Source organism: Dermacentor silvarum, chromosome 3, assembly GCF_013339745.2.
Source record: "Dermacentor silvarum isolate Dsil-2018 chromosome 3, BIME_Dsil_1.4, whole genome shotgun sequence".
NCBI classification, from domain to species: Eukaryota; Metazoa; Arthropoda; class Arachnida; order Ixodida; family Ixodidae; genus Dermacentor; species Dermacentor silvarum.
This window is the reverse complement of record NC_051156.1, coordinates 157,674,932-157,692,228: the sequence shown is the minus strand read 5'-3', so window position 1 is coordinate 157,692,228 and position 17,297 is coordinate 157,674,932. Positions and strand designations below refer to the sequence as shown.

The 17,297-nt window shown below is 43.2% G+C and overlaps 1 protein-coding gene across 3 annotated transcripts in view; it reads left to right on the top strand.

Moving 5' to 3' along the window:
* The window catches only part of LOC119445963 (cationic amino acid transporter 3), an 87,976-nt gene that overhangs the window by 58,379 nt on the left and 12,300 nt on the right, over positions 1–17,297 (top strand). For 2 of the 3 annotated variants that reach the window (XM_037710265.2, XM_037710267.2), the window contains exons 11-16: positions 2,384–2,486; positions 5,317–5,394; positions 8,101–8,270; positions 10,573–10,742; positions 12,531–12,639; positions 14,566–14,688. In XM_037710265.2, the coding sequence (XP_037566193.1) occupies positions 2,384–2,486; positions 5,317–5,394; positions 8,101–8,270; positions 10,573–10,742; positions 12,531–12,639; positions 14,566–14,688 (753 nt within the window). The remainder of the gene's footprint in view (positions 1–2,383; positions 2,487–5,316; positions 5,395–8,100; positions 8,271–10,572; positions 10,743–12,530; positions 12,640–14,565; positions 14,689–17,297) is intronic. The other variant, XM_037710266.2, reaches the window with a different exon arrangement.

The window sequence follows — 17,297 nt, the reverse complement described above, 5'->3', positions numbered from 1 at the left end:
TACCGGTTATAATGCGGCTTCCGTGGGAAAATCTCGCCGACAAGAGAGGCAGCAAGCACGCTTCTCAACAAGGTGCGCGCTCCCGATCGGCGTATGCATTATTCAATGCAATCAAACTCTCGTTAATTTGGACTTATTTAGTCGCACATCGGTTAATTCGGAGCTCGGTGAGCGAGGAGCGCCGCAAATGTGCGACGCAAAAGAGCAAGAACGGTGCTAGCTTCCAATCGAAACGAAGTGGCGGAGTCCGCATCGCCACAGCCATCAGTTGAAATCGTACGCGAATGACAGCAACGCCGGAACGCTTCGAGACTGTATTCTTGCGTTTACCGCCGCGTATAACAGCGCGTTGGCCGCGGGCTTTCGTAACTGCGTAGTCATCCACGATCAAGTCGATAGCAGCCGCGGTTTTCTCCGCAGCGGTTGCGGCGAACAGTAGTTTCGTTTTTACTCGGTATGCGCGTCGGCCGTGTGCCTAAAAAACTGCGTAGTCGCCATCGATGATCGCATAGATAGCGACCGCTGTTTCGACTGCAGTTGTTGCAGCGATTGGTAGTTGATTCGTCCAGACTCGGTGCCTGCGTCAGGCGTGTACCTTCACCACCGCAAAGTCGCCGTTCATAATCACGTCGATAGCGGTCAGTTTTTTCCGTAGCGTTTGCGGCAAACAGTTGTTTTGTTTTGACTCGGTGCATAGCTGTCGAGCTTGAAGAGCACCGGCTACATCGAGATTATGTTTTCGCCAGGCCACTGGCGAAAACGTAATTGCAATGTGCGCGCGATACTACAAAGCATGTCTACATGCTTGGTCTACATGTTTTGAATACGTGCAGGGCTTGAAAATAGTTGTTTTGGTTATAGTGCAGTACCGCGTATTGTGCAGATATTTGCGAATCCGGCGACTTGCGTTATAAGCGGTCTACACTGTATTATGCAGAATCATATCAAAGAGATTGCACTGTACCTGCTGGATTTAAAAAGTGTAGTCTTGAGCAAACGATATTGTGCTTCACATTGCGCATTTTATGCATTAATCAGAAAGTTGTGGGCCTCACCAGCCAATCGGGAATGAGAACTGACTGTGTGACCTGCAGAGTAAAAGGGGCTCTCACCCGTCTCATTCATTCATTCACCCGTGTCACTGCATGTCAGAACTAGCGGAAACAATGGAGTTGATGGCATAGAGCTGATTCATGTCTGATATTACTTGTAGCTTTTACTGCAATGCACGGAAACAGAGTATGAAGAGCATGTTGCTGCTGCAGCTACTGATAGAGCACTGAAATTTACATGGGAATATTTCGAAGAGATCATCTCCTGCAGGTCATTTGGTCAAAAATGTTGCTATGTTGATGCATAGTTGGCCGCTAAGTATTGTTACATGTAACTGATGCCCAAAGCTATTTACACTTTATTTACAGGGAAGATAACTGAGGCCAAAATGGCGACGCTTTAGCAAGCGGGAACCCGTCGTCTTTCTTCTCCTCAGTGTAGCCACACTGTGGCGGCGGCTGTTCTGTATCATCTGGTGATTGCGTAGCGTTATCAGTAGCGACTGATACCCACTTGAAGCTTCAAAGTATTTATTCATTTGGCTGAAAGTACTGCAGCAGTGTAGCCTGCTTCTTATTGGCAACTGCGTGCTTAACTGCATGCGTCCCCGACATAGTCTAAGCGGTCCACAAGCGATAGGCCGGTGCCTTCTATTGCGCCGCAGTAGCGGCGTACAAGGGCCAACGCAGTTACAGCTTCAGTTAGTCGGGAGCGGGGCAACGTCTGCACTTGCGGGGTCAATCTCGGCAGCGTCTTCGTTAACAACGATAACGACTGGCTTAGCACTAGCAGTGGCACCGAGGAGTCAGTGCGGCAAATGCAATGCATTGTTTACGTTGTCAAACTAGCTAAGCCACCGCTTGCGTATGCCACTACGCTCAAATGGTGCCCTCGGCGCGATCGATGTGTGCCGTTATAGTGCGCAGCCATCGGGAATGCCCATTGTGCCACCGCTATCATAGAGGGTGTTGCGAGAAAGCTCACCACTTGTCAACAGAACGCACGTGGTCTGGGTTGGCGGAGTTCAATATATCCATTTTTCATTGAATCCCGTTCAAAATTAAAAATTCAAAATGCATGCGATTTTTCTGGTGATATAGAAAGTGTTCGATATACGCAATAATTCTATATATCTGTGTTCAATGTATCGAGGTTTGACTGTAAGTTCAGTTAAAAGGGTGTAAATGGTTGCTTGTGATTGTTTGATTATGGCCAGTTCAACAATGCGCATTCTTTTTTTGCTGTTGTGTTGGCATATTCTGCGAGTTCCCATTTTACCAGAGCTAGGAAATTTGGAACGTCGCGTTCCGGCGACGGCACGTTTTTGCAGGTGTGATGGCGATGATGTTTAACGTGGAAGAGCTCGCCAACATGATGTCCATTGGAACGCTGCTGGCCTACAGCCTGGTGGCAGTCTCTGTGCTCATGTTGAGGTAAGAAACCACCAGCAATATTTTGAGGTGCGAAACTTCTGTGGCTTGAGCTTCTGCGTATTGGCACAAAGGGCCAATATGAACATAATCGCAAGACGCTTGTTATCATCTTGAGGTCTTCCCGTTTGATGTCTTCCCATTTGACCGTGTTCTCTGGCACGCTTTGCAAGCCATGGCAAACAAACCAGCCCAAAAGTGCATTCTTGCCTTTCAGCAAATGCTCGCACCCATTTGCACCAACATGGGTTTTTATGACACTACCCAGAGAGTTTTCATAGGAAAGGTCTATAGTTGGTGAGTAGTATAGATAACAGGAGTCTGAGGGATTCAATAAACATTATTCTTCATTGATGTGGCTAAGCTGTTATTGTCACAGCTGGTAGTCAATAGGAAGTTTGGAGATAATTAATGAAATGTCCTAAAGAAATGGCATGTTTGCTGGGAAGTGTTTTGAACTTTCTGTTCTTTGCTATCAATCGGCACTGAGAGGTCTCTTGTAATGCATCTGTAATTTGCAAATGTCTTTTTTTTTTTTTCTTTTGCACCTGACCCCCTTCCACTTTTCTGCATTTGACCCTTTGACCAAAAGTTAAGGGAGAGCTGCTTTTTTTTTTCTTTTTTTTTTCCTTTTTTTCACCTGTCCTCTTATGCCTCACTTCACCGGAATATCTTTCTCTGCATGTGGAGCCTTGCTCGGGTGTGCTTGTGTTTCAAGTTCACAAAAATAAGACTCCAAGTTACAAGCATAATCATCAAAACTGAGGAAAGCAAAAAGGAATTGCAGTGGTTTGATTCTCTCAAAGCACGAGCTTTTTTTTTTTTTTTTTTGATAGGCCTTTCAACCACTTTTCGCCATCTAACTTTTTTTCGTTTTTTCATGGCCTGCGATGCCATGCACTGCCTTGTCAGGGTGTGCATATATTCGAAACTTTCGAAGACCGAATCGAATAGCGTCCTTTTCAATTTGGTCTTCGAATCGATTAGTCACTAATCGTAAGTGCGATAATATTTCGAATACTTTTTGAATATTTCAAAGCGTTAACTGTATCCAAATAAAGATAAAATTGGAGCAAAAGTACGGCAAACTATCACCCCCGCAGGCATAGTATAGACAAAAACATGAGAACTTGCACATTGGAGCAGGCTATGTCACTTAGGTGGCCCTGGCTTTACAGGCTGTACAGTGATCATTCGCACTCTCTGAAGAGCCCTTTGCATGCGAAGTAACTACTTGTTTGCTTCGAATTCTCCATTTGTGCTGTTTATAAAACTCTTCATAACGTAGTATGTAATGATAGAAACTTGCTAACGTTAAGAATACTGGGATGTGAACATTGTTTTAGGTCAGTTGTGATAACAGCTGTTCAATATTCAAAAACTTTTCGAAAGGTGTTCAATATTGGATTCGATTTACTGTTTGGCACTATTTGTTTCGTATTTGATTCTGTCTAAAAAATGACTATTCGCACACCTCTACCGCCTTGCCTTGGTCAGCCTAGCTCGGCTGACAGTCACTTTTCATGTGAGATCAGTTGTTGCCAGCTTTTTTCTTGGAGGCTTGATTGCAGTGAACAGAAGAAAGCAACACACAGTGCTAAAAGACCGCTAGCACCAACGCTGGCACGCTTCTCAGTGCTTGTATACGTAAGTGTTTATTAGAAGAATAAAGGAGCAGGTCCACATGTGTTACTATGTCGGTAGAGCACCATGAAGAGCACATGCTCCCTGGCAAGGACTAGTTACATGTTGCTCTTAAATTTCTTTTTGTGTTTGTTGGCAATGTAAGAGTTATAAAAACGTTTCGCATTGTATGCAAAGTACTATTGCCATTCCTCTTTGCTTTCCTTGGCATCGGTCACTGTAGGTTTCTTTGGCTAAACACTGGGTTTGTTGCTAATTATTAAGAGGCAGCTTTACCTCCCGAGTCGTAACCCTTATCTAAATCATATCTCCTATCTAAATACATGGGAATGGAGAAAGTTTTTCTCGGCAACCACTGCTTCCTTTTTGATTAGGTTTGTTGCATTTAAACTAATCTAATCTAATGTAAACTAATCTAGTAACTGTAGGAAGAGTGTTATCAGTCTGTGCCATAAATAAAAAAAATATTGAAAGTTGAAAAATTTAAGGAAACTCAACTGTGAAATTCAAAACTTTGTAGCCTAGCATTAAAAAAAAATCATGATTATGTAAACTGCACCTTATAGTACATGTAAAGATGTCACAATTGATGTAGTACTATACACCATTCCTAAACGCAGCACTACTTTGTAAGTAGGTGATTTTTTTTTGCAAAACCCTCTTAAAAATTCTAAAGTTTTACAGAATTTGTAGAATTTTACAGAATTTATATATCCAAATTTTCAATTTTAGATGCTCTAACAGATCCAGTTTACAGAACTGCAATATCTGTTTTTGGTGCAGGGTTACAGGTTTGTAAACTTGGGGCTTCAATTTTTTTAAAGTTTGCCAATATTTTGCAATTTCTGTAAAAAGTTTGACGTCCTAAATTAATATTTTGCTTCCTATAGTTGCTAAAATTTACTTTACTCTCTCAAATGCAACACGAATCAAATCAGTCCAGGGGTTGTCTCAGAAAAGCATTTCTACATTTTACATGTATTTCAGTAGGGAAATTGGAGTTGGTCCCGAGCTAAAGCTTCTTAGGAACCTCTGTTATTGGAGGGGGTAAAATAAATAAAAAATAAGCGAGAAGCATAGTGGACTGTGGCGAGCCTCCTCATGGGTGGTGGCTATTCTCTTCCTTTCCTATCACTTTCATGATGTTTTCTGCCCTTGCTGCGGTGCCTGCTTCCTTCTGGACGGCCAGATATGAACCTCTGAGCCCCAAATCCATCGCATCTCCTGAACCATCCCTTTCAGTGTCCATCTCCAATAGGAGACGAATGTAAGTGCTGGCCTGTTTCCCCTTTCTTCCTGCATGCTAGGGATATTGTCGCTGTCCTTCTTTTCTGCGATTGCTTGCATACCGTTGGCAAACATTGCATGGGTGCATGTTTGTTTCAAGTGGGTTCAGTGCATTTCTTCAGTAATCGCGGTTTTGCTGTACCTGTGACCAGCCTGATATAAACTGCAGCATAATGAAAACAAGCACGTGCCAAATTAGGAAGGAAAATTATGTAGATCCAGCTCACATGTTGCAATATGTGTGAAGTGAGGCTTTCGTGAAGCAGTTAATGAAATTCCATAAATTTGCCCATTTCGTTCCTCTGTCTTTGGCATAAAGGAAACTGGCACTCACTTGTTCCCTCGTGCACCCGTGCTATGCAGTGGGACAGATTTTACATTGGCCTGTATTTCTTCATTTCTTTGTATTCATTGCAAATGTATCAGCTGCTCCTTGGCCTTCGTGCTGCACCCTTTGTGGGTGTGTGCCATTGTATGGAAATCATGATCAACATGCGGACATGCCTCTTGTCTGGGTCTCCTATTGTTGGTATGTGCCATAGTATAGAAATCATAGTCATCAACACGCAGTGATCATCTCAAAGATCAAGTGTGTGACGGCACGATATTTACTGCTGGTGATGCAGTTTCTTTTTTTCTTTGCTGTGGGTCGCTGAGGCAGGACCTCATACTACGGCACATATCGCCAATGGGGGATGCATCACGAAGCATGGGGGATTTGCCAAGAAGCGGGCAGTACGTATCGTGCCACCACCAACTTGCTCTTTCAGATGATTGCCGTGTGTCGATGATGATTATAATTTTCATACTGTGGCATAAACCCATAATGGGGAATTGGCCATGAAGTGTGTCTGTGTGTTGATTATGATGATGATTTCTGTACAATGGCACATACCCACTATGGAGGGATTGGAAAAAAAAGCTGGTGGTACATATCACGCTATTGCCAACTTGTGAGATGATGTCTGCTTGTTGATGATGATTATTTGCATACTGTGGCACATACTCACAATGGGTGGTCTGCCAAGAAGTGGCCAATACATTTGTGATAAATAAGAAGGAAGAAATATACAGGCCAATATAAGATTTTTCACATTGCGTAGCATGGATGTGCAAGAGCACATGCGTGTGCCAGTTTCCTTTATGCCAAAGACAGAGGAACGTGATGGGTTAAATTTATAGAATTTCATTAACCGCTTCACGAAAGTTTTGCTTCACATATATTGCAGCATGTGCGTTGGGTCTACATAATTTTTTTACAATGCAGTAAATGCTTGTTCCTGTTTTGTGTTCCCGTGTCTCCCTCTTGTCGGATGAAATTTCATTTCTGTGTGCCTGATATGATAGCGTAATTCTGTTGCTCCATTCTCAGTTGTATGCTTCTAAGTTGTGTATTGTCCTGGCACAAAGCCCACTGAACACTAGCTCTTGGCTGTCATGTATTTATTTCAGCAATGCCCACATATAAACAAGGTTCTGCTGTGGTTGCAAAGTGCTGCTGTTTAGTTCCTTGATTCGACATCATCTACTTCACTTAACTCGATCATGTTCAGTGGTCCCAAAGGGTGCTTGTGCTTTTCTAAGGAGAATAAAAAAAAAAAGGAAATATGGTCTTTGTTTTAAACTTGAAATTTGATAATTTGAACAGGAGTGAACCTTTTGCTCTATGGAGCACACCTGGTGGCAATGACAGCTATGCTGATCTGCAGTGCATATAGACCTCTGCCAGTACTGTGGCAGGACGGACATTATGTCGGGTGACGGTGACCGAGCGATGCCAATGCCAAAGAGGTAGCCTGTATAGCAATGCTGCGAGATATCAAGCGGAGTTCACAACCTAATCTGACATGTGCCGGCTGGACCCCTTTTCTGGAATTAAACTTGTACATTGTTCAGCCTTTGGCTTATTACAAGTACCACTTGTGATCACTCTGTAAAAGCCATAATAACAAATTGTTTCAGAAATGTTGCGCAAGTTTCAACTGCTCTGTGTATGTTGAATGTTGCTTTTGTGGATTCTCACCATTTCATTGTCACAGAAGTTTTACTTGCATTACAACGTGTTGTTACGCATTTTCAGCGACTGTTCTCGCATGTTTTGTAGGAGTGAATACTGAAAATCTGACAGTCTGTGGTGATATGTCACTTCAGGATGATGACCGTCGTGTACGACTGTGTAGGATAATGCGAGTGGCAGCGCAAAAATCATAACACGAGATATTTGAATGGTCTTTCAATGTTGCTCAGCTGTAGTGTATGTCTACATGATGAACAGAGTGGTGTCACTCAGCTGTGATCATGCTGGACATTTATACCATGACGATTGTACTCCACTGATATTACTCAGCTTACACCTACTGACCACTATCCAGCAAAGACTGTTTCAACACTTCTTGTTGGCAAAGTCATGAGCATAAACCCACATAGGCCAACTTACCCTTGGTTCACTCATTCAATAGCCAGCGATAGTGGTTGCATTCCGATGGAGGCTGAATGCAAAAATGCTCATGTACCAATTTCTAGATGTATGTTTAGGAACACAAGGTAATCCACAGCCCTCCACTTTTGCACCTCTCCTAAACCTTGTCGCTTTAGTTCATTAAGCGCCACCGTTCAGTTAATCATCCTTGACCTATGCAAAGGTCTTGCTAAATGGTACTGATTCAACCGCACTGCCGACACTCAGGTATGACGTCACACGTCCATCTGATGGCGATGCTGATGCGCCAGACTCTAGGAAGCAGGCAGATGACCAGAAGGCGCGGAGCATCATAACTACACTTTTTAACCTGGATCGCCTCCCCAGCCCTACGCAGACTACATCCCTCCTTGTCAAGATTCTCACCCTGGTCCTTGGTAAGTGCAGCCTTTTAATGTAGTGAGCTCAGATTATTGTGAAATTTGAGCACAAATGAGTCGGTGGTTTTGGTCAGTCAATAAGTCAATCACTCAATTGATTGACCGTACTTGTAAAATCTTGTACTTACTGATCTATAGTCAATCTTTTGCGCTTAGTGTGCATCTCATTAACACATTATATGCTGCGTGCCTGGCCATAGAGGCATCGAGGGTAATATGCTTGTTGACCACATTGCCACATCAATAACAACAAAACCTAGCAATTCTTCAATAGTTGTTCCTCCATTGAACTTGAAGCCCTTCATACGCAAGAAAATGAGGTCATATTGACTGTTAGCGTATGTCGGAAGTGAAACTCTTAATAAAATTCACGTTATCAAGCCATAGTTAGCATTTTGGCCCTCCACAACAAAAGCTCGACAAACTGATGACCTATTCTGTCGACTCGGGATAGGGCATACATATGGCACACACAATTATTCGCTGATGATGATCCTCCAAAGTGTGGCAGTTATGGTGAGAGGCTGACAGGCCTCCTCGTTTTGATAGAATGTCAGGAAACAGAACGTCAACGTCAAAAGTACTTTCCTTTAACCTATAGACATCACATTTCTCTTCACCCTGCGATGTTCCTTGGGAAAGACCCACTTTTCGACGTTAAATTAGTTTTAAGCTTTTTACATGATGTTAGCACATTCCAGGTCATCAGCCCAGGAGATCGCAGCACGACCTATCACTAGAGGCTGCTGCTGCGACAGTATCACTTGGTATAGCACATGCCTCCGTGCCCTTTCGTTTAAGGGCGGTGGTTAGGCAGTAGTGCTACTGGCACTCATCCTTTAGTGTATCACTCTCCATGGCTTACCTGTTATTCTCTTTGCAGACCTCACATGCCATCACCATATTAATACGTACATAGCATACTTTAGTCTATCTACAGCGAATATGTTCAGGCCACCATACAGCCATGTCACAAATACCCTTCGTTATTTACTGCACCATCTCTGCACCATACCATTTCTTCGCGCTCTTTGGCCAACATTGGCCCTTGTGCCATAAAACCCCATACATCAATCCATCAGTTTATTTCCACTTCAAAGAGCAGAGGGCACAGGAACTAATAGCTCTACGGAGCTTGGCAAGGCTTTATAGTAGTAGTGGTGTGCGAATGCTCGAATATCACTGAATCGAATAGTGATCGTTCTATTAATTCAATTCGCAAATAAAATATCTACTATTCGGTTTTTCGAATATTCGGTATGTTCGATGTGGTGACCCGCACAACACCGCGTAGCACCTGGTGCTCGATGCCACGAACTTGCCACGACCCTCCCGATTTTAAGTATCTTTGAGTGGTGGCAAATCAATGCTGAACGTGATACTGAAACGCTGTCCACGCTTTCGTCTGTTGCGCAGATTGGACTTACAATAACGCACCTGCCATAAAGATGGGAAAGCCCTTCTGTATTTTAGGGGAAAACTAGAAAGCAAGACTCTCTATGCAATAAAAGATTGCCACGAAACACAGGTCCACTATTAAACTGAGAGCCTCATTGGTATTTAGTACAAGAGAATCTCAGAAAAAGGAAGCACTTGATTCTATTCAACAGATATTGTATTGATAAAAACTTTTTCGAGACCTTTATATACTGGAAATGAACTGTAATAAGTTCTGACATACTAATTTGGAGTCCCCTTTACTAAATGTAGACTGTTGTGTATATCTCTGATGCTAGGAGACTCCCAAATATGTGCAGCACTGTGTTTACTTGCCCAAAATTTGCAAGCATGAAATTTCTTGAAAAAGTTTGTGGTATTCAATATTCGATTCAATATTTAGCTTTCTTTTCTTGATTCGATGCAATATTCAATTCAAAATCTATTATTCGGTATTCTCACACCCTACCTTATAGTCCCTCTACACTTTAGCACAGTACATTATCAATGGCGGCATGCATCTTCACTGCATACATAACGTTGGAAAAAAAAAAAAAGAAACGTCACTCATGCGTGTCCAGTTAATACATATTCAAGTGAGCACACAGAAATGCAAAGGAAAAATTTAATGTACAAAACGCCACTAGGTACAACACAAAAGATGCATTTTCCGATACAAAAGCTCTACATATGGTAAAACTTATGAAGTTCAGACCTACTTAAGTAATCCCAAGACTCGTCTGCACGAAGAATTAGCAGGAGTAAGGAGGAGAGAACATAGAGACGATGGACCCACGCTGTGGAATGTTCAAGCCCATCAAGCTTTCGGCATTTCAACTCTTCCTCCTTTCCCTTTCAACAGGGGCCCTGTTCATGGCGCTGACAGCGCTGCTGGTGTTTGCCGAAGACAAGGTGCTGACCCTCGCCACCTCTGCCCTGGTGCCTCTCGTACTCATGTCACTGGTCTCCATTTTTTGCATCGCCTGCATCATAAGGCAACCCAGTGCCAGCACCGAGAGCCTTGCATTTGCGGTGAGCCCCACTGTGCCCCTCCTTTTAATGCGAATAGCATTCTTAGCCCACATCAGCCACTTTGGTGGTTCTCTCTAGCTTCTTTACGCTCTTAAAAAAAAAATGGCCTATAAGATGCTTTCGTGCTGCACCATCAGAGAATAACTCTCGGCGGTGGATTAACTCTGGATTGCGTTCCGCATATCTTGGAGGCTTCGCGCAGGCTTTGCAGGTGTGCCACTAGATTGTGCAGAGGAGCCCGGCTCATACTTGACTGTTTTGACGGTGGCAATACAGTGTGTCGCTACGGTGCTTGAATGCCAGTCGGCTTAATGTTGATTCATCATGGATGGATCCTGCTGGTTATGCTGTGGCATGCATTTGCGCATGTCATTGTGCGTACACTTTCCAGGTCATTCAGAGCAGCTCAAAGCCAGAGGACAGAGCACCACATTACAACCTTGAAGCCTACTCATAAACAAAAGTAGTCAACAAGGTCCAGTTCCTGGCGTGCAGCACATGAAAAAAAAGAAAGAGCTTTTAAGGCAGCATTGAAAACCGTTTCTGATTACTCCAAAGAGTGTTTTGTTTCAACCAGTGGTAACTGTGACATGCGTAGCTATTTCGCATAGAACTGGAGTACCACCTATGTGGCATTAGTGTTTTAAGGGAATAAAAGATGGAAATTTCGGTTTACTGCTGGCAGTGCACACGGTACCACCTGGTGCTGAATTTCAATACTAGGTTCAGTTAACACAGCAGCTTTGCTCTCTCCTGCAATAGGCTGTGCTTTACTCTGATGTATGCATTTATCATCAAGATGAGTCCATGTGCTCAGCTGAAGTATTGTTAGCATTTAACCATAAGTGCTTGTTTACAAGGCTTTAACGACTTGAATTGTGCTAGGGCATGTGGAGTTTTTCGGTCTACAACCTCTAGAAGCGTCACTGTAACAATTCTTTTATTTAAGAAAGTTTTGTGCAGGAAATGTAACATCGTATTGTGGGGGGTTGGTCGTATTTGATTTGCGCTGTGCTTAAAAGATTGTGCTTCATTCCTTTGGTGCACCTGTAACGGTCTCACAGGGCGTAATGCAACATGTAAAGCTTTTCTCGTATAAACTTCGCAATGCAAAAAGATTTTTTTCTTTGTCTTTGCCGCTGCTTTCTGTGCCTGAAGGTTTGAAAGGGGCCTTAAAACACTTTTTGAACATTGTAAGAAAACGTTGCCGATCTGTCGTAGAGGTTGCTTTGAACACGCGAGCCAAATATTACTGAACTGCATGCAACAGGGAATTTACAATCTCATGTCAGAAATGGCGAAAGATGGCTTGCTCTCGCTTCCACAATGCTGTCATGCAGCATCACTTAAAGCAGCTGAACCCACCAACGCTACTGGCTGATTTCGTGATTGCGAGAGCGTTCTCAGTAGCACACAATTGCTAATTTTTATTTAAATAAGTGATAAATATATAAGTCCAAAATGTCAAAAAGGCAGAAAAATCATATCATTTTTGCGCTGCGTGTACCTGCATCAACTGTCCGTGGCCTCGGAGGTGGCAGCGGCGTATTTCCACAGGCTTTGCCCTCTTGACATCTCCGCTGCGTAACTTCCAACGTGCTAGCAGAGACGAAAAGAGAGAGAAAGCCGGGCATTGATATGATAACTGCACTTTATAGTTGAAAGACTAAAAAAAATTTTCCGCCAAGACATTTACGAGACTTCCTTTAATAGTGAGGCCATTCTATGATTAGTTAGAAAAGTGTTTCAGGGCTCCTTTAACACGAGTTTATTTTGCCCCCTTCACAGGTTCCCCTGGTGCCATTAATTCCATTGTTCAACATGTTCGTCAACCTGTACCTTATGATGCGTCTTCCCCTAGCCACCTGGGCTAGATTTGGTATCTGGATGGCCGTGGGTGAGTGACGTGATCGTTCGAGTGTGAAATGCTTCAATTTTATTGCTTCAGTCTTCGGTGGTAATTTTCTTGAAAAAAACAAGAAACCCATGTGTTAGACTAAGATACATACCATAATAGGGCAGGTTAAAAATAGGCATTTTCGACAGCTTTGATGTGTGATGACCCTAACCTCCGCCGAGACAGACACTTCCACTAAAGGGGTCACTAGTGGGCACGCATATGCCTAATGCATGCACGTGCTTAACCTCTATGATGACTCCACCACAGGAGTCACCATAAGGTGACTCCTATGGTGTGCATACCGGTGTGCACATGTGCATACAATGTACATATATACAATGTGCATATATATATATATATATATATATATATATATATAGTGTGCATACAATTTGCATACCGGTGTATGCACACCAGTATACACATTGTTATGGCCCCATGCAGTGGAGCCTAATACCTGAAAGAAGTCATTTTGCTATACAGTAAACTTTGTTAATTTGACTCCAGTTAATTTTATTTTTCGGTTAACTCAATCCCAACTGAAGGTCGCAGCTGGTGTCTATGCATTTCTGTGGGCCCAAATTTTTGTTATTTCTATCCTAAAATTGGCTTTCGCTGGGTAAGTCGAACTTGACCAGTCCGCACGCACGTGCTCGATTCCTATAGTGACCCTAATAGCAACCCTTTTAGTGGCAGTGTCTGTCAGAAGAGCTTAAAGGATAGTGAAAGTGTTAAACACACACACGTTAAACACAAAAGTGTCACCCTTGGTGGAAAATATTTGCCTCTGCTCTTGCACCAGTGCCCCAGTGGCAGTTTGTGTTCATTGCATTTGTGTGCTCGCTTTGTCATTGCTCATGACGCTCGCACTGTTTTTTGAGCAACACCGGTTGAATTGGTTGGGAAATAGAAAGTGTAGGCTCCAGTGCTGTTTTGCAGATAGTATACAACTCTGAATATCTTTCCCATGGCAGCAACATAAAGAAGAGCATCTGCTCTGCGTCTCATTTATGGCTTAAAACGAAATTGGGACGTATGGCATGGTTTTAAACGCCAATTGTGTTTCACTCCTTAACTACAGTATCTGTAACATCGAGCTTGTGGTAAAAGTCAATCCAGTGCAGTAGCGTACTTAGAAATATATGAAACATAAAAAGGAATACTGTTTATTTTGTTCAAATGTGAAGCACGCCAATAACATTCCTGTTCTCCTAAGTGCTATTCATTTATGTTGTGGGTGCAAATGATCACTTTCTATTTTTGTTATGCTAGTCTCCCTCAGAAATATGATTGATGTATTGTGCAACCAGATTCAGAGGCTTTGTACACACTAGTCACGTCTTACGGCATCCTAGCAATTCAACAAGGCAATGGCATTACCGAACTAGATAGCACACAAGTGCCATTATTATATAGTATACTACTGCTGTCGATTACAGACCACGGATACAGATAAAGAAGAGTACCCATGACATTTGGCCTTTTCGTTGCCGCCAATACTTGCTATCGCAATTCCAGCGTTTCGAAAATGACCACCTTGTGCACGCAACCACGACACTGTTTCTCATCAGCTGGTCATGCAGCATGCTTTATCCTGAAGAGCCAACATTAAGTGGACACACCCATGCGCACATAGCTGCCAACATTTATCACTGGGTGATGTACTGACGTATATGTCCTCCAAGTTAGAAATATTTCGAGCTTCTATAATCGTTGCATTTTTAAATAATAAAAATGATAAAAAAAAGCAAAACACTTCATTTAAAGACGTGCATGCCTGTGTGTACGATAGCAGGTGCTGTCGGTACACACTCAGCATCTCTTGTTTATTCTGTTGTGAAGTATATTTGTGAAAAGATCTGGTTGTACAATAATATGGCAAAAAAAAATACGGATGCTTCCAACACGATGTTTCCTTGGCAGGGATGGTGATCTACTTCGGCTACGGCATCTGGAACAGTTCGCAGAGGAAAGCATCGCCCCCAATCCTGGACGATGCTGCCGGCTCAGTAGAGTCGTCCAGTTCAGATCACCACAGTGAAGACGGTGAGAGGCAACCGCTCATGTCCTGCTGACAGGGCATTCAGCAGCAGCAGCAGCAGGCCTCCCTGAGGCCACTGTTGCTGTCGCTGAGGAGGTTGAGCTGCACACAGAGAGAAACCACATTCGGCTGGGCAGTTCAGGGAGCCGTACCTGTCTTGTTCACGCCACGTTGCTGCTGTTCTGTGCTGTTGGGGCCCATTGTGTGCTGTGATGTTGCGTACCTGTCGGGAACACGTGTGTTGCCCTGCGTTGCTAAGAAATTGCATTGCTAATGCGTCTGCTGTTTTTGAAAGCCAGTGTCCAGAGATCTGTCGCAGTACAGTTAAACCTCGATATAACAAAGTCGGTAAAATCAGAAATTTGCTTCGCCATATAGGAATATTGTTGTATTGAAATTCGACCTTTTTGGGAATAAGTACAGTCACCGATAAATTTTTCTATCACAGTTAAGCTGCAAATGTTTGTGTATTTTTGGGCAACCAGAAAATGCGAATTTGAATAAGAAAATTCATTTTGTTGAATTTGAAAGTTGGATACAAAAGATAAGGTTTCATGCCATGTCAACGATATCTTCACATCGGCGGTACAAAGTAAACGAAGAGAGCCATGCTTTCGGTTCCACTCTGCCCTTGCAGCTGATAGTGTCCACACTCGGAAGTCACTATCATGAAAAATACCGGCAGTGGGGAGCGGATGCTTCGTCTGTGTTTCACTTCAACGCGTCTCCCAAACTCGAGATTATGCAAACTTCGCTCCTAAATGCATGGGAAGGCAGCGCATCTGATGTCACACCATCTTGGCACGCCCACTGTTCGCACATGCAACAGACTACCTCTAAACGGGGGCGCATGGGCTGTGTATGCGCAAAGCAGCACTGACAGCCACATGAAGCCAAGGCCACACTAGAAAAGGAGACACGTGCCAACCTGCCCCCTTGTGTGCTTGATCGCATTACTGCGAGCTTGCTCCCCTCTCTGCATTGTCCCCTTGCTCGCGCGAGAAGACTGCGCTCAAGCCACCATCCTTCTCATCGCACGCTTTGACTTGCACCTAGTGCGATAGTATCTTATCACACTTGGGCTTAATACTCTGCCTCAGCGGCCGCTCTTGGTTGCACGGTGTGCAATTTTAGAGGTGCATGCGCATGCAGCCGCTTCTAATTCAAGCATTTGACCATCTGCGTCCGTGGAAGTTTCCATTTATTGTCTCGGTATTCCTCCGCGGTGGCAGGGAAATTGCCACCGAGATGATATTGAAATTGTGTACAAACACACTTCGCGATATTGAGGTTCTTAATACATGGACAAGTTATAAAAAGGCAAATACTTCATTGCATTGAGAATTTTGTTATATCGAGGTTTAACTGTATACCACTAGCAGAGCACTCAAAGCAAAATATATGGAAGAAAGAACTGTCAGTCTGTCCTGTAGCAGGTGAAAAAATGAAATGTTTCCGTATTTCATCATGTGTATACGTACTATCCTATGCTGTGTTTATTTCTCTGTGGGAGCTACCATACTGGCGCATGGCAAAGCTGGCATGGTCCGTGCACGAAGGTTATTTTGAGTGAAACAGTGAACACCAGAGTTGTGCGCTCCTTGCCATCTGGTCGGGGCTTACTCATTAGTCTGCAGCTTTCCTTTCTAAATGCATCTCTTCAGGATTCATTACAATTCAAGGATGACTAGAACCACGCATTAACACATTTGTCATTGGCTTGGTTATGCATATGTAGCTATCCTCCCCTTTCTTTGTACCTAGCACAATGATCGTTGGCAGTTTCAAACATTTTTTTTTCCTTATTTAAAAGCTTAAGCCCTGCATGGTGGCCGGAAACTCCATAATTTTTTTTATGGACGAGGTACTGCCAGTAGTGTCTCATGCACTTACCACTTGGAACTGCGTCGAATGCATGCACAAGGAGTGCAGATGATTTAAGCTCTCATTACGCGTACCCTGCACCACAACTTGCCATTGTAGGCACATCGGTTATAGCTAAGTGGCTAGCACCTCAAGGATTTAGGTGTTGATATGCTTAGTGGCCTTAGGTTCAGTATTCATTACCAACATTCGTGCGATCTGTTTTTTTTTTTTACGTTGTTTAGTGAACCAATGACTTTCATTGGATTCCCATTGGGTTTCACTGATTACCGCTGAATTCCCACCAACCTTTAGTGGATTTATATTAGCTTCCTTTATATTTTAGACTCCTCTTACAAAGCTAGTGCAAAGTGAGGAACCACAATGCTGAAACATACTCAAGGGGCCAAAACTGGTCAGTGAGACAGGGGAACTTAGATTTATTTGAGGCTACTGACAGTCGCCATCTGGTTTTAATCCCTTTCGTATTATTAGCGTTTTTTCATGTCTTCCTTCACTGTTTCTTTTGTTCTAAAGTATATTGGGCTAGCTTGCTTAAAATTGCATTCCTGCCTTTATGTCCTGGCATCACTGTAGCATAAGTGCATCAAGCCATAGATGGGAAAACTAAACAGCTCGTAACAAAACAAAGTGGGCTATGTATGAAAGTGTGGTTGGCCTCTTACCTACCAAGTGGTGCATTTGCTATGGTGTTATGCCTTCAAGCATAAGAGCGGTTCAGTTCTCTACC